The 23,476-nt window shown below is 37.2% G+C and overlaps 1 protein-coding gene across 4 annotated transcripts in view; it reads left to right on the forward strand.

Moving 5' to 3' along the window:
* Hcf (Host cell factor) overlaps positions 1 to 23,207 on the forward strand; it is a 121,880-nt gene extending 98,673 nt beyond the window's left edge. For all 4 annotated transcript variants that reach the window (XM_089242593.1, XM_089242595.1, XM_089242594.1 and 1 more), the window contains exons 24-27: positions 3,022 to 3,204; positions 3,605 to 3,911; positions 18,293 to 18,353; positions 22,108 to 23,207. In XM_089242593.1, coding sequence (XP_089098719.1) covers positions 3,022 to 3,204; positions 3,605 to 3,911; positions 18,293 to 18,353; positions 22,108 to 22,150 — 594 coding nt within the window. In that variant the 3' untranslated portion in view covers positions 22,151 to 23,207. The remainder of the gene's footprint in view (positions 1 to 3,021; positions 3,205 to 3,604; positions 3,912 to 18,292; positions 18,354 to 22,107) is intronic.
* The last annotated feature ends 269 nt before the right edge of the window (positions 23,208 to 23,476 follow it).

A 23,476-nucleotide genomic window follows, 5' to 3' on the forward strand; every position in this document is an offset into this window, starting at 1 on the left:
AGGGGACAGTTGGCCCCTCTCGATCGGAGGCTCTAGGTTAGAGAGCAATGTAGGCATGTGTAATGCTTTCAATGACTTTTTCGCGTCTTTTTTAAATGGAGATAATGATATTCGATATAGGGGTGTTGCATGGAGTAATAAAACCCTCAACGATATTCAAGTAGAAGACGTGGAGGTCCTAAATCTTCTAAGAAATGTATGTGCAAGCAAAGCACCAGGACCAGATGATATCTATCCCAGGGTCCTCAGGGAATGTGCTAATGAAATGTTGGGGCCAGTCGCACAGATATACAGGAGTAGTGTTGCTGAGGGTATCGTCCCAAGGGATTGGAAACTTGCTAACGTTGTTCCGATATTTAAGAAGGGTAATAGAGAAGCTTTGTCAAATTATTGCCCAGTGAGTTTAACGAGTTCTCTCTCGAAAATTTTGGAAATTACCATCAAAAGGCAGTTTGTGAAGTGGATAGACAAGAATAATGTATTGTCGGATAATCAGCATGGGTTTAGGAAGGGGAAGTCATGTGTAACTAACCTCCTTTGTTTCTATGAGCACGTGACTAAGGCTTTGGGTAAAAGCAAAAATGTAGATGTTGTTTACTTTGATTTCCAGGAGGCATTCGATCGGGTCCAACATGGTAAACTCTTGAAGCGTTTACACGAGATTGGAATTGGGGGCAACTTGCTGAATTGGATAGAATCGTGGTTAAGAGATAGGTCGCAACGAGTTATGGTGAACAGGGAATTCTCTGGTTGGAGAGACGTCACATGTGGAGTTCCTCAAGGAAGTGTCCTTGGCCCCATACTTTTTTCACTTTTTATTGATAAACTCGATCAGGGTATCGATGGGATTACTAGCAAATTCGCAGATGATGTGAAGTTAATGGGGGTAATCGGGAATGAAAGCGATAGGGAGTTGCTCCAGACCAACTTAAACAGGATTGCAGCATGGGCAAATGAATGGAGCATGACGTTTAGCGTTGATAAGTGCATGGTCACTCATTTTGGTTCGAACAACCACGGTTCTCTTACGAGTTGAATGGTGTCACTATCCCGGATGCAACTAGGGTCACCGATTTGGGAATTCTCATTGACGAGCGGCTAAGGTTCTCTGAACATTGTTCAGCGGTGGTCAAAAAAGTGAATAGAATGCTTGTGGTCTCATTTTCAAAAAGGTCTCTTCGCGTTCTCCTAAAGTCATTCTTCTGCTTTTTCGAGGCTTAGTTCGTTCTGGACTGGGGTATGCTGTAAGGTTTTGGAGACCATACCTACAGAGGGACATAGACTTGGTTGAAGGGGTGCAGAGAAGAGCTACACGTGTGCTTATTGGCACATGGGGCTTGAGTTATGAAGAGAGACTTCATTTTTTGAATATGTTTACATTGGATGAACGCAGGTGTCGAGGAGATATGATCGAAGTGTTCAAAATTTTCAATGGGATGGATAGGATTGACCATGAACTTTTAGTGCACCGCCAATCGATTGCTTTTACAAGGGGACACCAGTATCGATTGGTGAGGGACAATGCAAGGCTATGGTGTCGCAGGGAATTTTTGTCTAATAGGGTTGTTAATAAATGGAATAGCTTACCCCCGGAAATAGTAAATTGTAACACAATTGACACGCTTAAAAAGAAATACGATAAACATGTTGGGGTAAATGGAGAAGCTATCCATACTTAGAATAAGACAACCATAAGTATTCTTTATGGGCATTGTATATTTTATCATGTGTGTATATATTGTTTACAATTTTTGTTAATTGCATTTTTAATTGGGTTGCTATATTTTTCAAATATATGACATCCATATTTTTATGGGCATCTTTTTTTCAGCCACCTCGATGGGCATTTTGCCTGTTGTGGTGTTGTATTAGTATTTGTATTATCTGAACTAATTAACTAATCTGAACTTAACTAACAGGAACTGGGACCTGTTCGGACTTCCAGGATTCGTCTTTTAAATATGATTTTTTTAAAACTAATAATATTGTAATCTCTAAGGTTACATACCCTGAGTTACTGAATGCTACAGATTGCCCGTAGTTTCTATGGACAGCTGCAATAAACCATGGAGCTACGGAAGACACTCAATACTATGGAATCGGTTTTTTAAAAAAACTGAGTATTTGTGTTTCTTGCGATGTTTTACTTATTTTTGTTATTTTTTAAAAAATTGTATCTATCTTTACCATATATGTAGCAATGAATTCATATATGTATGTGAGAGAGTTCAAGAAATGGCAAACTCGAAGCCAATCTGTTTTTTCTGTGCGCGGAAGGCAATCTGTAAAACCACGTCTAAAAACCTGTCGTTCTATTCTAGACCCAAATGCGCAAAAATCATTTATCCATCACCACCACCCCACGCTTTTTTGGCTAAAAGCAGGTATTTGAGTGGTTCAGCTCAGCGGATGCGAACCCTGCTTTATTTGCATAGTGCATGGTCGAGCTCGCAGAACTTGTGTCTGAAAGAATGTTTTGTTGTTGATGCTGTAGGAGCTCTGGTACAAAGAAAACTGAGATGGAGAAGAGGTCTGGGGTTGCTAGACGTTCGTATATAGACAGCCCACAATAACCAATCGGCAACCTGCATCCTAGCTGCACCTAATTCATTACTGTCTGCTATGACCTGATTGTGTCCGGAATCTTTTCCCTTTTTGGACATCTTGTTGCCTTTGAATCTTATTTCAAGTTTATTGGCGAAATTACGATATAGCATGTAAAAATTCAGCATAATTTGTTTTCATTGCAAAATTGTTCATTCTTCATGTGTAAAAAATATAACTTGAAATTTATGAGCGTTAGTTAAAGAATCAACAAGGGAACAAAACATTCTCACACTCATCGTCATTTTTTTTTTTAAAGAGCTGTTCGGATTAGCTGGGTTTTGGTGTACTTTATTCATTGAGTATAAATTTTTAATAATTTCATGAATGAGTGATTTGGAACAGAGCATTGTATTTTAGAAAGATCTATATGTATGTGTAGCTTTGCATTTTTACATAACTTTTTTTTACGTATAGGATGGCATTATGTTGCCAGATTTCAGTAAGTGTGTTACTCAAGAATTACATCCGGGAACTGCATATAAATTCAGAGTGTGTGCTATCAATGCTTGTGGACAAGGGCCATGGAGTGAAGTGTCAGCTTTCAAGACATGTCTTCCTGGTTATCCTGGTGCTCCTTCAGCAATAAAGATAGCAAAGGTGAGCAGAATTCAAATATCATTCATTTTGAGAATTTTTTAATTGTTTAGTTTTAAAAATTCGTTTAAAGAGAGATTGGTGCAATCTAGCTTTAAATTGCTTTTGCTAATTAATTTTTGAACACACTGTGTATTTTATCTCTTCTACGCATGCTAATGTTTATTTTCTTATTGAAAAAGGATGGTGGGAGGGGGTAAAGTTTCCAGCTTTAAAATTGGTGAGGTTTAGCATACATTTCAGAAATCATGAAAATATTTCAGGTTTCTGCAATAAATTCAGTATTCATTCAAAATAGTTTGAGATTTTGAGGGCAGTGATCCAAGATATTGTTATTTCATGTTTGTATATATTTGAATGATGTCTGTGATTATTATTATTTTTTTTTTTTCCCTTCATTCAGTGTAATGGGGGAGCTACTTTGTCATGGGAAGCACCTCAAGCATCTGCGGGAGAAATAACAGAGTATTCTGTTTATTTAGCCATGAGATCTGCCACCACAGGTGATGCTAAAACTACTGTTACATCAAATCCATCTCAACTCGCATTTGTTAGAGTGTACTGCGGTCCAAGTCCTAGCTGCACGGTGAACAGCACCAATCTGGCTTCAGCGCATGTTGACACGACGACAAAACCTGCAATCATATTCAGAATCGCCGCTCGCAACGAGAAGGGCTATGGACCTGCAACGCAAGTCAGGTGGTTGCAAGGTATGCAGCACATTCATTTCTTTTTCACCTATGTATCTATGCCTGGTACATGTGGGGTGTCTGCATTATGAATCTAATCTAATGATCAAACAATTATCTTAAAGTAGCTAATAGTTCCTATAAAATTGTAAATAATGGTATGCATTATGTAATAAGTATGAAATAACTATTATATTATATTATGAAAGTGCCTTGTGCCCCTCAATCTTATATGTTGATGATAGGGAAATATATTCAAAATGCATAATATAGCTGCACGGATGGTGTCAGTTTGTTGTGTCAATCTACACTTCTGTTGCATTTGTTGTCTTTTTCAACTGCCTCTAAACAATTTATGAAAAATAATAGCCAAATGGCATTACATTTTGAAGCATTTGTTCTTCACTTAAAATATGTACAGCATAGGTACTAATGCTTCTGATTTACACTGAGGCCTTAATGAAGATCTTCCGGTCTAAAACCAGAATCTTCAGATTTTTTGGTTTTTTTAAAATGAGAAAAATCCCTAAAAATTCTCAAATGGTGTTTCACTTTAATGAAAAATTCTTAAGAAAAATACCCTTTCAGTACTTGCAATCTCAGGTAGACCATGTTTCCTCAGAAAAAATATGGAAAATTTAGATTTTGATAAATTGCAGATTGTAGCTAAATATGATGCCAAAAGCAAGCAAAGTTACCAATTATTGTTAAACTTTCCAAAAAATTGCCTCTGGCAGGAAATGAAGTGCTACCGCAAATCACAGTAGATTAAAATGAATTCTATGAAATAAATGTAAATATTTTCTATGCAATATTCATATTTATAGTCATAATTTTCTTTTATAAGTTGATAAAATAATTTTAATTCTTGATAACAGTGAAGGGTAAAAAAATTCAATTAAGCTTTGTTGAAAATGCAGAAAAAACAGGATATTTTTATAAAAACTAAAGTTGGGTCGATGAAAAATACAGGAACGTCTCAAAAAAGAATGGTCATATGGTCACCCAATGCAGTCTCAAAAAATCCCCCGTTTTTCCTTCTATCTGTATGACATGTTTTCTTTGGTGCTAAATATTTCTTCACATGATAAAAACTACAGGTTTTTCGAGTCTGGGAATTGGCGCCTATATGTATACAGGGCCGGAACTGGATAGGGGGACGACAATCAAAGGGGACAACTGCACTGAGGAGTCAACTGGAAGGGAGTGGTGCCTAGTAGATCATGTCTCTGGGCCGCTCTTGCCCCTACCCCCAATGCATCAATCCGAATATACGCAGTGAAGTCTTGATATAACTATATTCCATGGACTAAGAAAAAATGTTGTAGACGTATTATTGTTACATCTGGAAGAGAAACATCATTGTACAACATTAAATTTATGCTGTTGTTGATACGTCTTGTTAGATTTTCATTGCTAATACTACCAGAAAATGCACAAACGAGTGCAAACTCATGAAATCATGGTTGAATAGTTAATTGCTGAAATTTGGTTACGTGTGTCATTATGCTGAGGAGTTTATCACTCTGAAATTTTGTGTCTTGTGCAAAAAGTAGAAGCAGGAGCAACTTCATTAACACCTTCAAGGGACCAGGTGGGACAAAATACTGATGTCACTAAGTGTTCTTGGAAGAAAGAAACCCAACGCAGAAAGGTGTTCAAAAATATATGAAAGGCTAATTTGAAGAGACGTTTTCAAATTTCTTAAAAAAAAGCCACATTATAGAAGGATCAATTGCAGTAATGGATAGCATTGTATAGAAAAAAGATTTACTGTAGATTGAAGGGGGGTAATTCTAAATACGATTTGAAAACATATATCTTTGTGGAAAGATTTATTCTTCTAGCAAGGTTTCACATTTAGATGAAATTTTAATTCACTCCTGTCATGTAGATTCATATTCATGTTGGCTTTCTTGTTGATTTCATCATTCTTTAGGCCACTTTTTGTCTTTCTTGCTCCTGTTTCTTAAACATTTCGAAAAATAGTTCTGTGTTAATTGTTTCCACAATCTCAGATTCTGAGAATGTATGAGAAAGACGTCTAGACCTACATTTGTAAAAATATAAATTTACTGACTAATCCAGGGCTGGATAAATTACAACAAATCCTAGGTGTCAGAAGAATTTTTTCCGTCATCAAAAAGAATTTGTTTAACTCAAAGGAAAAAGTCCAAAATAATGTTTCTTTTGACTTTTTAAAGGCATAGTGACTCTTTTTCATGTTGGTAAAAAAGCTGCTATAAATTCTAAACATTTTGTGCTGCTCTCGGCCTGCGATTTAGTAACTACACAAAGAAAATTTTAGGCATGAATATCAATTGTTTAATCACTTTTGCACCTGGGATTTTGTGTACTATAACCCACAAAACAGGTTTAGTAACCAAACATATTGGCAAGCTACTCAATTATTACAGTCGAAGCACGATTTTACAAGCATGCTCTTTTTTTTACGAACTGTTCTCTGTCCTGAACAGCACAGCATAGAGCTAATGTTAAAACTTGCTCTACTTTACGAACTCTCGCTTATACACTGGTGTAAGAAATTAAGAGATTTGCAGACTTGGTCGATTATCACTAGAACTACTGTACCGATTTTAATGAAATTTGATACTTTATGTACATACATTGATACAATAGAAAACAAATAACCATTCAATAATTGTAATACACACGCATGATCGTGTGTAACACTCGTTGGAGTCGGAAGGTATGAAACAGCAGTTGCAGAATAAAGAAAAAAATGGGTTAATAGGGGGTATGGTCCCCTCTTACAGATATACAGGTCTCTCGGCGTGATTTCATAATTGAAATAAGGCAGTTTATCATTTCCTGCGGCAATTGGTCCCACTTGTTCAGCAACGCTGTTTTCATTCCCTGTATGGTTCCTGGAGGGGGGTTGTGAGTTGCAATTGCCCTCCCCAGAGCGTCCCAGACATGCTCTATAGGGTTAAGGTCTGGAAATCTGGCTGGCCAATCCATCCGGCGAATATCCTCACTCTCTAGAAAATCGTCGAGCTGAAGAGCTCTATGTGGCCTCACGTTATCGTCCATTAAAATGAACTCGGCCAACTGCACCCCTGAAAAGGCGAACATAGGGCTCCAAGACCTCATCCCTATACCTCACACCAGTCACAGTGCCTCTTTCAAAGACATGGAGGGGTGTGTGGCCATCCAACATGATGCCTGCCCAGACCATTAAACCTCCTCCGCCATAACGATCGATTTCGCAGACATTGGAGGGTAGGTAGCGGGTCCCTGGTTCTCTCCATATGAACGTACGGCGAGAATTGGTGCTTAGGCTGAACCGGAACTCGTCAGTGAAGAGAATGGTCGCCCATGGATCCATTTTAATTTGATCATTTTTGTCACACCACGGTCATTTTCTGCACACGGGGGCTAATTAGACCGGGACCTACAATTTATTGCAGATTCCGAACGGTAGGCTGGTTTTTTTTATACTCATCGAGAGGTTGGTGCGCTAACCCCTCGATGGGGGACTCCCTGCGGTAGCAATTTTTTGCTGCGGTCAAGTCGCCGTTTTTTGTTGTACCCTTGTGTCAGGAAAGTTTTCTGACAAGGACGAACCGGGTATCAAACTCGCTACACCTCTAAACACCCTTTGGTACTTTAGGCAAGCATCGTATCGACCGGGGTACCACGCCCCCATTGATCTATACTCCAATCTCTATGCTCTCTGCACCATGATAAACGGATTCTCCTGTCCGTAGAAGTGAGCGAGAAGCAAACAGCAGGTCTTCTTGCAAACAACCCTCTCTCATGAAGTCTTTTGGAAACAGTCACTCTTGATACACGGGTTCCTGTGGCTGCATACAAGTCACGAGAGAGCTGAGAAGCTGTAGCACTCCTGTTACGCCTCACTATAATCGACAAATGGCGATCTTCTCCGGCCGTCGTGGCTCTTGGACGACCTTGCCCAGGCTTTCTCTCGATGGATCCAGTATCCTGGAAGTGTTTCCATAAGTTACACACAACGCTGGGCGTTAAATTGAACTCTCTACAAATCTGGACTTGAGATTGGCCTGCTTCTAGCCTCCCCACAATTCGCCACCTCATTCCATCATCTAAACGTTGGTGGTTACTCATTTTTACTGTTACAATTTGAAATTAACCAATTGCTGCAAAATAACACCAAGAAATTCGCCGAGGTGCGCTAACGAACGAAATGCGTCTTAACTTACTCGCGCTTATAAAGCCTGTTTCTTAACCGGCTCTGCCTACACACACGTGTACACTTATGTATTTGACGTACAAGATTTGCATTTCTGTCTAGAAGCAGTGGTTTTACATTCAGTTCAGTTCTTTCCATGAAATTCGATAAAATATGCAAATTCTCTTAATTTATTTCACCAGTGTATTAATCACTTAATCAGCAACGAACTCTTACACAATCCTCTCGTCAGCACCACCCTTTTTCACTGACTGTAAAGACGTATACAAATACAAATACAACGCCACAACAGGCAAAATGCCCAACGAGGTGGCTGATAAAAAGATGCCCATAAAAATATGGTTGTCATATGTTTCAAAAATACAGCAACCAAATTAAAAATGCAATTAACACAAATTACAAACAATATATACACATGATAAAATATTATACAATGCCCATAAAGAATACTTATGGTATAAATATAAAAAAACTTGGGCAGTTAACACATAGAGTCCGTAAGGCATATATGTAGGCCCACAGCAGTTAAGAGGTCAACTCTACACTTTGCAATCTTCGTTTTTATTCTATTTTATTTTTCAAGCTACCTTTGGATTAATTGTAATAAAAACTAAACTGCAATGCGAACGTTCTACATGTCTTAAGAAAGAGTGAAAGAAGAGGACCAATATTTGTGATGACCAACATGTTTTGCAAACAAGTGCTAGGAGGGGGAGGGATAAAAATCAGATCGGGATAACCATGGCCCGTTATCGGACTTTCCATTGCAAAATTCCTATAATATCTGCAGGGCCTGGCACGGGTCACTTTTTTCACTAAAAGTCTTTTTTTTAGAAACTAGTCGCTTTTATTACGTATTTTCAGGCCCAGGTCTTTTTTTTAGCAAAAAAACCTCGGTCTCGCACGCTTTTCTGCTGTCAGTGTTTTTCTTTTCTTCAAGGAAGAACTTTAAAGGTTCAAGGTCGCTAATTTTCTCCCTCCGTCCTTTTTGAACTACGATCGTTAGCTCCCTTCCCGTAGAAGGGATATACATGAAGGCGTCTTATCTTCCCGGAAGCATACCGGGTGAGGTCAGCATAACTTGATTTCAAGGCGCTTGGAAAGAAAGCTCCTTGGTTAAAGAGTCATTTTATGGAAAAGTCGGTCGGAAAAAAATAGCGTAAAAGGCGTACTTACAACAAAGAATTCCCCCCACCCTACTACCATTCTTTCTTATTTCCCCACACATGCCCACTTGTTTTTTCATTTTCATCTTATTTTAAAATTGATCCTTCATTTTATTTGTTTAAAAAAGTTTTAGTCCTAAGGGCCGAATTCCTTTCTTGGAGCATCGAGCAAGTTACATTTGTTGTTTGTTCTATCGTTACTTTTGTTAATTTTTTTTAATATTTGAAATGACGATTTAAGAGAGCCAGTGCAGAAACTAACTTACACGCAGCGGGAGAATACCAAAGCACGCGTATTAAAGATGCGTACTATTAATACGTATTAAGCGTATTATTAATACGCTTTGGAGAATACTCTTGTAGGTGGCCAAGGTTAAAGAAGCTCGCAAGTATTTCAAATTTACTTACAATAAAAAAAATCATCCGACTGAAAATTGCGATCTATCTAGAAAAAAATTTGTACTATTTTTCTAACTGGATTTAAATCTCAGCAAGAAACCGTAGCCCCAGATATGTTCGAAAGTAGAACTGTTTATGAAAAGGTCACAGAATCCTGCAATTCAATTTTTAGTTTAACACAAGGGTTTCCAAATCAGATGAAAATTGCTCATCAGGCTGATAAAAACTCAGTTAATGTGCATGCGAGCCGTAAATAGAGGCGTATTTAACGGTGGGCACACCGATCACGCCTCTGACCCCCTACTTTGCACTTTTTTTCCTAATTTAAGGGACCTAATATAAATTTTTTTTTAATGCCCGGGGCCGTCAACAACTGACCTTTATCCGCTTCTGGCCGTAACTTAATTTAGAGCATTTTCACGATACTGATTGTTGACTTAATATCGGTGTTGTGTAGACCTGGAAAGTTATTAAAACGTTTTTGTCTCGAGTCGCTGTTATGACCGCAATAGGAGAGGGCAGGGTCTGGTTCCACGGGTGTTGAACGAGAAAGTGTGCCAGGGTGCCGAGTTTACTCTTTTTCCGTTAAAACAATGGATACTGGCCCCGTGTTGCTACATACCGTGATCAGATCCAAAACGGGGGGGGGGGGCAATGCTTCAAACAACATTTTTGATGGAATGGTATATTTTAGAAAAGGCAATTAAATTTCTGTGCAAAATTATCGAATTTCACAGTCAAGGGGCTAAAATTACGTATCCCCTCCAGAAAAAAATATCATATTACGGCCATGGTAAATCGGGTGCCCCGGGTGGGGGGGGGGCAAATTCACAGTTTTTGTTCGTTGAAAATTACGGGAGGAGTTGGAGCTAACGTGGCAACTTTTTTTCATGCAAAAATAGGTAACCCTGACAGCAGCATCCATAAACTCTGTATCAACTGCATTTATAAACCTCGTATGTCGTTGACAGGGCCATCTTAAAAGTATTATGGGCCCCCGGGCCAATTGATTTTTCGGAGGCCCTACCAAACATTCTCGAAAATTTCAACGAGATCTCATTTTTATGAGACCCCTCTTTGCTTGAGGCCCCCGGGTGGGCCCATGCCTTAAGACTGGTCGTTGATTCGATTTTTGTGTTCATTTTATCCTAATTTTCCGTATTTCCCGATATATTTCTATCGATTTTCGCATATTAGTGTGATTCATATTATGAATTATAAATTTTTTGTAATTTTATGTGCCCTTTGTTAGCCATCTTAAAGTGACCGCCGCAAAACGGCGATTGATTGGCGCGGGAAAAAGCCGCCACGTTGGTGCTTACAAGGTTCATGGGGAATTTACCGGGGAAGGCTGCTGAGTCTTTTTCTGTGAAAAATTACAGGTGGAGGATTAAAAATTATACTGTTTCTGGGTAAAGGAGTAAATGTTTTTTTTGCAGGGGTGTATGTTGTGTGCAAAAAAAAGAAAAACATATATTTACAAATTTTTCTCTCAAACCAAACAATTTCAAAACTGGTTTGTTTTCTCCCTCACAAAGGGCAATATTATTTTGGTGCCCCACCTTTCCCAATCCAGCCATAGGTGGAGATAGACTTGAAGGTCTTAGGCCGAACACATACTGGGGATGTGAGCGGAGAGGTACGAAATAGCGGCGAAAACAAATGTACTGTTTTGTTCTGCGCCTCACATACTCGGGCAGCGAGACGAGGGGGAGAAATAGGCAGCTCAAGAGGTACGCGACTCTCTAAAGCCGGTTTGTTTTCATCGCGAGGTAAAATCAGACGCTATTTGGGGATTGGTCAGTTTTCTCCCCCTTTTTTTTTTTCCTCACTCTCTTGGAAAAAAAAGAGAACTTCTGAGGGGGGATCATCATCATCACACCCATTTGGTTTGGAGGGAGCGCTTCGGATTTTTTTTCACTTTTGGCGCTCTCTCTTCTTTTCGATTGTGCTTAACCCAGTCTATCCTAATTTAAAAGTTTGACGATTGTTGTGGTAGCATTTTACGCATTAATTCCCCCCCGTCATTTTTTTAGACGTGAATATTTTTCAAAATTTTACTGGGACTAACGAGATAGATATTTCTCAAATTTCCGCCCATCCCATTGCGCTTTTTGCATGGAAAACTACACTATGTGCAAGAGAACTAACTTCCTTCTGATGAACGGACAGTGCTGCAACTAGGGGGTGGGGTTGGTCTGGTTTCCTGGGCGTAGTATCAGGAGGGGCGCAAATTCCATCCTTCAAATTTCATCTTTTCAATTGTCTCTGAATAGCTTTTAATAAGAAACGTACTGCCGTACTGCCATGGGACGTAGGCACCAAAACATGGCGGGGGGGGGAGCTATTTCAACCCCCCCCCCCAATAAATTTTGTGTTGGGGGGCTGAGAACCCCCTTCCCCAATTAATGAATAAATAAAGCGGGGCACTGCATCTTTCTACATACGGGCTCGAGGCTCGTCACGGGACGACTGGAAACTTTCAGCCCTCTCAATGTTTTTTCATGCCCACGCCTTTGCTCTGGGCTGCAAAATGTAAAGGGTGGCAAATTTCTGTCGGAAACTGGAAAACCACTATAAAATCATAAGTTATATATCACTATACATCATTATGCAGTCGCTGGGGCGGAAAAAACCTGTCCTCCCCACAAACACATCAGAAATCTTTTAGAAAGAAAACTTTATCTATGTACTGTCTACACCAGCGGTTCTCAACCAGTGCTCCACGTGCACTGGTTGAGGGTGCTCCACGTTCACTCAATTAAAGTAAAGTGAATCAGTAAATTTTATGACCAAATGAAGAAAAAAAACGTGGCTCCGTGACGCAGAAAAAAGGTTGAGAACTGCTGGTCGACATTAATGCTGAGAGGTATGTATATGTATCATATACATATAACACCAGTGCTCCCAACACACAGGGTCGGGGTACCCGGGGGGATTGCACATATACCTTAATGGGGAAGTTAAAAGGTTTGATTTCCAGGGCCCTTGATGGATCTCGTTGTTTTCTTGCTGCTTTAACATTGAAAAATTTGCGATAGCGGAAGCTCAAGCTATATCCAGTCTGGGGACCCCATAAAATTTGCGAATTCGGTCACGGGTAATTGAGGGGGGGGGGGCTGGAATTTATTCGTTGGTAAAATGAATACAAATGAAAATTTGCCGTGGCACTCACAGGGGGGATGTATGACAAGCTCCGAGGGGACCGTTTCATTTTGGGGGCCCTGGATGAATGTCATTCTTTTCTGTTATTTAACGTTTTAGAATTTGCAACAACGAAAGCACAAGATAAAGCCAATCTGGGGGGCCTCACTAAAAGTATGCGAATTGGTGTCCCAGGTAATTGGTTGGGGACCCTGGATTTTATTCGTTGGTAAAATGAATACAAATGAAAATTTTCATGGCGATCGCACCGGGGATGACCGACAAGCTTCCAAGTCGGGGGCCCCATGTTTACAGGTTCTTCTTTGGGGGCCCTGGATGAATCTCATTCTTTTCTGTTGTTTAACATTGTACAATTTGCAACAGCGGAAGCCCGAGATAAATCCAGAATTCAGTCTGCGTCCCCCACTAAAAATCTGAGTATTGGGTCCCTGCTGCTGAATGGGGGCCCTGGATTTCATTCGTTGTAAAATTGATAAAAATTTAAAATTTTCGTGGCCCCTCACCGGGGAGATGTCCGACAAGTCTCCAGGTCGGGGCCCCATGGAAATGTTGACAGGTTTCATTTTGGGTGTCCCTTGATGAATCTCATTGATTTTTGTTGTTTAACAATGTAAAATTTGCAACACATCGGTAGCCCGAGATAAATCCAGTCTGGGCCCCACTAAAATTCAGCGAATTGGAGTCTGGGGACCCCCATGGGCAAGTTTTCTGGGGGTACTTGATGAATCACATTTGTTTTTTGTTGTTTTCTTATTATAAAATTCGCTTCTTCAGTAAGCTGGTGCTTTCACATGTCCCTTTCCATAGTACGCTGATGAAGTGGGACGAAATAAACAAGATATGTTGTGATGAGAAAAGGGGGGTTGGTTGCCAAAGGCGACAGGGGGGGGGGCAGAGCCCCCCTAGTATATATATATATATTTGTATGTATATATACCATTTTTAGTGTATTTTCAAAAGCCCCCCCCCCCTCCCTCGAATGACGGCCCCGTATTTGTCAACACGTTGATGGATTAGCAGGGGTTCTCAAACTGTGCGCGCCAACCTTTGTCAGGGGTGCAGTTTCGCAGTGGTCTTGACAAAGGTTTTTCAAAGAAATGCTTTTTTTACAACTGCTCTTCACGTAGACGTACACAGAATTTTCTCGGGGGGTGGGGGTTCAGATTTGTGTTTCCTTCTGGGGGGGTTTACGTTTTTTCCGGCAAAATAACACTATAATCTTGTCTTAAGGGGGGGAGTGTTAGAACCCCAAATCCCCCCTTTGCGTACGCCAATGGCTCTTCATAAGAGAAATGGGCGGCGCGGGTGGAAAATGTTTGAGATTGAGAACCCGTTTTTTAGGAAAACGGATGAACACCGTGATGATTGCTCATCGCTTGCTATCATTGTCGAAACACGGTTTCTGTTTTTTTTCTCTTTTATTTTATTGTACTGAATATCTATTATTTCCGTGGATTTGAATTGGAATGTCGTGTGTTATGAAAGAGGCACAAGATTTTTTTCTGATGCAAATAATGAACATCTCACACGCAATACATATTTCTGTATTTCTTAAAAAATCGAAACCAGTTGATTGCAGCATCCGTGCGTTCATTGAAATTGGTTATGCACAGAACATGCCGGTTATAAGCAGTGCCGTCGTAAGGCATGGGCCCACCAGGGCAAGGACCGTGGGACCTAAAGATAAAAAAAGCTTCACAAAAGTGAGATGTGGTTGAGATTTTCGGGAATTTGCCTGGTAGGGCCTCAGAAAAATCATTTGGCCCTTGGGCCCATGATGCTCTTAAGACGGCCCTGCATATAGGAGGAATCTGTAATTCTGGGATTTCATAAATAATGGATCCACACTGATAATTTGTGCTTAACGACCACGTATACATTTATCGCTAATAACAATCATTTTCATAATGATACGCTGGCCATAAAAAAATTACGGTTTCATCATCGAGGGGTGTATGGATAACTTCTCACTTCATCTCATTAACGGTGATATTTTGTTTAGAAAGTATCGAAATTAGCTTCTGCGGATTATAGGCATGTATTTTTATTCAGTGTCTAACTAATTCTGTTGTCTCTCTATCTTGATTGAAGTATAATTATTTAAATCTTTATGCAATAATATTATAATATAATAACATTATGCAATAATATTATAATATAATAACGTTATGCAATAATATTATAATATAATAACGTTATGCAATAATATTATAATATAATAACGTTATGCAATAATATTATAATATAATAACATTATGCAATAATATTATAATATAATAACATTATGCAATAATAATATTCGAAACAACGGTTTGATACAAGAAGTCATTAAAAACATATAACAGGACTTGCAGTCTTTTGAGGATTAACGCGTTTATTGCAGCGCTTCTCAACCTTTTTTGACCCACGGAGCCCTTTCCGGTATGTAATTTCTATGGCGGCGCCCCGGACGCCTATTTTTTATTTATTCATCAAAGTTTCTGGCCTATTTTTATTGTTCAAAAATATTAATAATTATTTTTTTCAAATTTACCGGGTTTTTTTTATTTATTTTCCTCGAGTGTCCACGGAGCCCCTGGGAGTTCACACGGGGCCCTAAGGGTTCTACGGAGCACTGGTTGAGAACCGCTGGTTTATTGGAATCCTCCAATATTGCCAAACTGATTGATTTGGCATGAACAGGCTGGTAGGGTTACTAGTTGGCGAGATGTCACTTTTCCCGCTCAAAGGCTTCTCTTGTTTACCCTTCAGAACGCCTGCGGTCATTTTCGCTCTCTCCGCCTCGTCAGTATGTGAGGGGACATCGAGATGAGCATCGATGTATTTTCTCTTTTGAAATCGCTCTCTTTGTCGTCTCCCCAGTATGTGTTCGGCCTTAGGGGTGCAGCAGATGACAATTGATATGCATCAGTAGGCTCTGCCATTAACGCTGGGGGGGGGGGGGGTCGGATTGCCCTCTCTCAATGTTTAACAATCAAAATAATTTAGTTAGTTTAATAATTAAAACCTAGTTCATTTAATAATTAAAATAATTTAGTTAATTCAATAATTAAGTAATATTTTAATAATTGAAAATATTGTAAAAATGTAATTTTATAGGTTTTTTTTAAAATCATTATAGTAAATTTCTTAAAATTTGTTGAAATGTATTATACAAATCTAGGTATGTAAATAAAATTTGTACTAGTTAAAAAAAAGTTTGAGTACATTTTGTATACTGTCATTTATAGCATAACATGAATGAAAAATCCACTAGAATGTAGATGGGACAAATTCTCTCATCAAATTTTGTGTTATTTCATTTTTTTTTTTCCTTCTTTGAATGTGAAAATTTTTTCCAGTTTTTGAAGTTTTTCCTGCTTAGATTGATTTTAAGATGGGTTGTGGAAAGCAACATGGGGGAAAGGCATTGCTACTGTTACTTAAAAAGGATGTAATGTTACTCTCTCACACATAGTTGTTGATAAATTTGATAGTTATTCAAAACTTTTTTGGTTAGCAGAAGGCGTTTCAGTTTGATTTATTTCACACTATTATGTAAAAAAAAGTTTCAATGAGTTCCATTGAAATACAAAGTTTAGTAAAAACTAAATTCAATTTCAATTCATTCAATTTGGTAATAATCAAGATTCAATGTCCATTTATCTCTGTATAAAATTATTTTGGTCACTTTTAAACATTTTGGTCACTATTTGGTCTCTTTTTTAAACATTTTGGTCACTATTTTCACTAGCTTTGAGGCCATGATCCTTGCTGAGCCCTGTATCTGTGATTGTGCAGCTGATGGTTTACAATGGCGTTTCAACTTAAAAGCACAAATATGAGTCAGTTTTTGTTTTAAAAAAAAGGAAAGAAAGGAAGTCCCCACTACTAACAGCAGAGATTACTATGGTTGATCATCATTTTGTCAAATCCTGATGTTTCATGAAAAAATTGTTTCACTCTACGAGTAAAAGAGCTAGTCCACCAAATCACTAATATTAATTTCGCAACTTTGCCTAACAACGAGTGTTAAATCACCAAATATCCTGTTGATTCTTCTGAGATTTTCTCCCATTTTGCAACAATTTCTTTTTTAGTATGACAAGAGGCCAGCAGGAATCATGCCTATAAAATTGGGAGAAAAAAGCAATTGTTTATATTCATCTATAATCAGTTTCTCACTTCCGATTAGGAAGATCAGTGGTAGCACCTCCTGAGCACATAAATACTATTCAATTTACCGAAAAGCATGTAAGGTTTATGGTTTCAAAACCAAATCTACTCATTCACTCCTTGTCAACAAGGGTGACTCAAGGGCCATCCTCTGCACAGGGCAGGTGCTACTCAATGAGTGGTGCTGAATCTAGAGTGAATAAAGAAAATAATTGTCAGAAAGTTAAAAAAAATTGTTTTTTCAAAGTTGTATTTATAATGTAATGATTCTGTAATATAATTCTGACAGAATAAAATGTAGGATGTATCAATATATTGAGAGTGGGTGAACATCCGCAGTATTTCCAGGACTTTTTAAGGTGCAGCTTGACACCTGCGCAATAGTGGTTGGCTAAATATGACTTTTTGTGGTTTTTAAATTTCAAGTCTGCTATTCCTCTGAGGAAAAAAAATAAATGTTACCATATGGGGCAATTGTCAAACCTATAACACAAATATACACCCTAAGTTACATATCCACGCATCGTGATTTGGAAGATAGGTAGCACCAACTACTACTATACACAAAACCATCAAAAATTAAGATTTTTCTATTGAATAAATTACTGATTTAAGGGGGGGGGGGGATTTAAAACTTATTGTAGAAAATTTTAAGCCTATTTAGACAGCTGCTATTCTAGACCAGAAACAATGGTTTTAGCAAGCAAATTTTTATGTTTGAAAGAGTTCAAGGAAGGAAATTTGCTTTCTCCTTGAAAGTAAATCTTCAGGGTTATTTTTCTTATGCAGCTTATTTTTCTTTCATTTTAATTTCCAAAAATGGTCGTTATTCAGAAATCATTGTTTGTAGGTTAACCATATGTTAATCTAGTGAGATACATTCTGTTTCAAGAAAATGTGACTGTTGTTTGGAGGTGATCATTATGGGAGGTACTACTGTCTACTTTCTTTTTTCCTCAAAGTTTTTTTAGTTTGACAGTATTCTATCTTCGATTTTGTAATAATGTTTTTTGGTGCAACTGACATCCATTTTTGTTATGGGTATTTCATTATTAAAAAATTGTCAACTAAAGTTTTATTTAAAAACTTCATTATATGGGTAGAGGAAATATAATTCTTATGCAATGAAACCTTGATGTAGCAATATTCTGCTGACCAAGAAAAAATATCATTGTAGAGGGGTTCATACTTATATCGAGCATCATTGTAGTGAGGTTCCACTGTATGATAAACAAAGGTAGTCTGACTGAAATAATATATATATGGACATTTCAGTGACTCTCTAACTTTTTATAATATTGATTATATGATTTTATATTTTTTAGATGGTGCCAACCCATCATCGGCAAATAAATCTGGCGGTAAAAGAGCTGGATTATCATCTGAGTAAGTGATGTACTTACCTTAAAGTTTCGAAACTCTGATGCAAAATTTCATGATAAAATTGAAGGTTATGAAACACCATGCAAGGTTCCCAGTGAAAGTCAGGAAAATGAAATACGATCAAGGAAAGTCGCAAAAAATGTAAAATATTTGGCAAAAGTCAGGGAAATATACAAATATTTGATAAAATGCAGAGAAAAGGTCTGTGAAGGAGGGAAAGAAACTAACTAAATACAAAAATTTGAAATTTGGAAGATTAATATTTTGAATTATATTTCTTTCTGAGTTTTGGTCAGGGAAATGGTCAAGCTTTTTTTATTAAACACACTTTTAAAGAATCATGAAGGTTTTTGATGTAATGTCACATTCTTGGAATGAAAATGCTTTCCTATGGGAGTCATATCAAAAAGATGAATAGATAAAACCAGAATAAAATAAATCTGCTTACAGTAATCTCTCACGTATACGTTTCTCTCAGTTATAAGATTATTTTCTGCATGCCCAGTCTAAGTCAAAGACATAGCATAGTAATGCTATGTCTTTGACTGGGTACTTTACATAGTACTACACTTATTAGGCCTCTAGAGACATACAGGCACTTATGCGTCGTTCTTCCCTTGGGCTGATGTATATATATTAAATGTATAAGTGAGAGATCACTATAATTTCCTTTCTTCTACTATGAGGAAGGAGGGGTGTCATCATTAAAAAAACATTTACTTCAACTCACGTTGTAGGTCTTGAAACAAATTACTGATGCAAGTTGGGATATCATGGTATCTGTTGGCTGCATCTGCAAATCCGTGTGTGTAGTTTTTCAGGGTCTATTATATCTTCTTAAAATGTGAAAATCCTATGAGCAACACCCTCTATAATGAAGATTGATACTATAACAATATTACTTTCTGCACTTTTCATAGCATTAATGTATTCCTGTCTGTAAGGATGTGTGACCCTTTTATAACAACACATTTCTTAAGAATTGTTATGCAGTCATTTGTTTCGCTGTACTTGATTCCACTTTTTTTTTTACATAGCTAAGTACATATAAGCTAATTTTACCAACCTTTATAGAAGAATACCCAATTTTAAGAACCTTTAACAGACTGACATGCTTTTACAAACTAGTCTCTTGTCCTGAACAATATCTTTTTTTTTTTTTAAATGTCTTTCCCATTCTATGAACTAATTGATCAAGTCCGTTTTGTTTTGTGAAAACGAACATCAACTTGAGTACATATTTTTATTCATTTTTCACCCTTTTAAGTGCCGGTGATAAGATATCTTGCATTCACTAATGCCCTTTGTTTTATTATTAATCCCAGATATTATGAAAAGTTGATTTCTCAATAGAAAATGTTTCCCTATACCCCCATATTCCACCTACTGAAAATCGGAGGGAAGCCTACTTCATTAAAAAAAAAAAAAAGATATGCAGGGCTCCCACACTTTTCCTACTTTTTGATAAAATGTCCTACTTTCTAGTTTTTGTACCACTTTTCTTACCCTTTTATCAAAACCTGTCAATAAAATTTGTATAATTGATTTTAATTGAAGAAGGAATCGATATAATGCCAAATAATGCAAATGTAGTAGATTGCAATTAATGATCCTGCCAAAACAGAAATTTTACAGTTTTTAAATTTATTTGGGGGGGGGGGGTGTATTAATAGAGCCTGGAAGTTCTGGCAAAATGCCATAAATGCCCTTTTTTTTGCCTATTTTCAAGTTTTTGGTCAAAATGCCTTTTTTGAATTTTTGTGCCATAAATGCATTTTTAACATAGTTTTAAGTCTATTAGTAAATTTCAGAGGCCATAATCTATAAAACTTGGATATTTTGAGCATTCAGAACTTCAAAAGAATTGCTCTTTTCAAAATTTTCCAACTCTCAGTATTAATTATCATCAGAAAGCTCCCCCCCCCCCAGTCCCCAGTCCCCATTCGATCTCAGTGAGTGATCTGGGAGATTGGTGTTGCCATACATTAACTTTGCTTTAACTGGATGGTAATAGACGTGAATGATTTTGTTTCAAACGCAGCCCGTGTTACATAAGCAGAGGAAAATAAGAAATTTCTGGTTTTTCCACGGGCTTCACATAATATCTCACTCAGGCATTAGACTGCATGTGTATAGCAAACCTATGATTGTCCCAAGACATCATGGCTCACACAAGGCAGGCTAGGAGCAGACAGGGCTCTGCGACCTATACTCCAAATAATACAACAAATAAATGAGAATTATTGGCAACTCAAGGGGCACAGACCATTTTCTCTATAGGTTCTGCGTCTGGTAATGGTGGCCCTGGAATTGGTCTAATTCTGAGGGTCTACTAACATTTTATTTTGGGCTTCAAATCAATTCAACTTGGATAATAATGCAATTATAAAATATGAATAAAACAATAGACGGATTAAGTGCAACCAATTTTTCTTCCTTTCAAAAATTCTTTTTTTTAGTGCCTATTTTAGACATTTTTGCCTACCTATTTCGACCATTTTTAGTGCCTAAACTTCCGGGCCTATTTATTAATTTTTCATTTGTTTAGTTTGAGGGTTCAACAAGTAGAGTAGTCATTAAAATCTTCTACATGGTTAAAAAAAAAGTAATTTTGTATTTACTACTTCATGGGCTTGGACAGTAAGTAACATTCACCATTCTCAGTTATGGTGCACATTTTGTATATAGGTGAAACAACAGTTTGCATAACAAAGTAGTTGGGTACATAGGCCTATTCTAGGTTTTGTGACTCTGATGATGCCCAATAACATTCAGTTGTCTTCTGTATTTTAGGACATGCAGAGGCATAAACAATATTTACAATGTTCAGCAAAGAGCTAGAAATGAAAGTGCTTCATTTGTCAAAAATGATTACATTGACATTGAGTGGTAAAATGCAAACAAATACTTTTAGAAAAAGGGATGGACAACGCAGTAAAACCACCTGGCCCACCTTGACTTATTTATATCAGACCTTGTAATTTACACATTGTGCACAGTACCCTTGGAAGTGGTCCAGAAAGAGTGTCATTCTTAACAATGCTACTACATTCTTAAACTACAATGAAACTACGTTCTTAAACTACAATGAAACTACATTCTTAAACTTACATGTCTTCATAATTTGCTGTGTGCATTGTCGAAAAGAGTTGGACAGACTGGACTGTGGAAGACTACAAAAAAGTATGTAATATATATTGTGAGGAAAGACAGAAAAGAATTGTGTGTGGTTGCTAATACACCCTATTTTAGCCAAAAATTGTTTTTGTAATCAAATTACTTCTGTCAGTTGTTTTGCTTTGGCTTGAGTGAATCTTACAGGATACTGAAATAGTACTATGGAATTTTTTTTTAAATTTTCCAAAACTTTTTTTGGTTTTTTTTTTAATTATGCCAAGATTATGTTGTCTGCATTTTTTGAGTGTGAGCCCTGGATATGGCATTTTTTTTTTTAAGGGGAGGGGGTTTAATGGTTTCTAATCGCCTCTCAAAGGGTTAATGAACTTTTAAAATGCATGCAGTAGGGGGGGGGGGGAAACATGTTTTTACAAATGATTCAGATTCTTGGTGGTCTCACAAAACTGTATTATTAATATGAAGAATATTGAAATTTTTATTTTCCCAGACTATTTAATGTAGTTGCTATGGTTTACTGCTATATTAGCTTTGCATCTTTTAAATTTGCTCAAGGCGAATATGAGTTTTTGCTTCGGGTTATTGGAAACTAAGTGTCTCTGCTTCTTCCTTCCTTTTTTAGTCGAACTGGAGGTTCTAAAAGAATCAAGACAGAAGACTCTTGAACTGCTTTTTCGTTGCCATCATCAAGTATCAGATGTACATTTTTTTCCTTCCTGGAGCTTGTGACTCTGATTGCATTGTATATTTCAAGACATATGATATTGCATCTCTCGCTGCATCCACAGAAATAAAAGAAGAAAAAAATGCAGTTTTAAAAACTTTATATTCTTTTGTTATTCATTAGCTGACAAATTTTCGATGTTTAATACACTTGCGAAATTTTGATTGCACACCATCATTGGATTGCTTGGAAGGTGTCTTGTTTTTTTTTTTTTTTTTCTTTCTCCTTCTCATTCTAAACCATGTATTTTGTACATTTCATTTCCTCATAAGTGGAACCATTTCATATGACACACATTTTTTCCCCCTCTGTTTAATACTTTGCTTGTTTTCATTGAACAAACTGTGATTAAATTTGCCCCTCTCGCATTTGCGTTATGTTCCATGTTGAAGAAACATTTGTTTTAAAATGTGTGGATCTTTCTGAAGACAATTAAAGTTTGTTTTTCTTGTCAATGGGGGGGAAAGATGAAATTTGGTTATGCATGAATTTTTTTGCGCTATACCAAATGTTAAATTGGTTAAAAATGAAAAAGCGCAAAATATGATGTAATAAGTTTTATTTGCCATTTTGGCATTTAGTATACATACATTATATATATATATAGAGAGTTTGCTATATTAATGTTTTTTTTTTTCTTTTTTTTTTAAGAGTGTCTCATAAAAAATTGTTACGAAAGTGCTCTTATTCTATTTAATAAGATACAATTATTTCATTTGAATGGTCCCCCCATCATATGTTATTTTCAAGGGAAGCTGGTACAGATTGAATCAAAATCTGTTTTCGTGAAAACTTTTCTTATACATATTTTCTTCCATGATGTAAATATGAAACCATGTCGCAACCAAGAAAAGAAGAGAGAGCTCCTCCTTCATTGGGACGTGTACATTTTTCTTTATCGTTTATACTTTGCATTACAAAAGATCATATGAAATTTTTGAATGTGAACTTTGTTATTTCTCCTCCCATCTTTTGTTTTAAAGATTCATTTGTGTATATTCCGTATGGTTTGTCATTTTCTTTTTCTTTTGCCATTGATGATTTGCTTTCTTGCAGCTGTGTTCGGTTTTTCTCTTCCCCCATGTAAATGAAAATAAAAATTAGATAAATTTTAGAGGAAAATATTCATTGGTGTGGATGTAGATCATACATGCTCAACTTATAGCGTGCAGGCCAAATGTGACCCTAAGAGTCATCTCATGTTTCCAGCGACCTCAAATCTAATTTTGTAAAAGTGAACTAAGCATTGTACATTCAGTTCACTTAT

This window comes from Pholcus phalangioides, unplaced genomic scaffold, assembly GCF_987345545.1.
Source record: "Pholcus phalangioides strain wild (caught in Gottingen) unplaced genomic scaffold, Ppha-v1.0 ptg000015l_1, whole genome shotgun sequence".
NCBI classification, from domain to species: Eukaryota; Metazoa; Arthropoda; class Arachnida; order Araneae; family Pholcidae; genus Pholcus; species Pholcus phalangioides.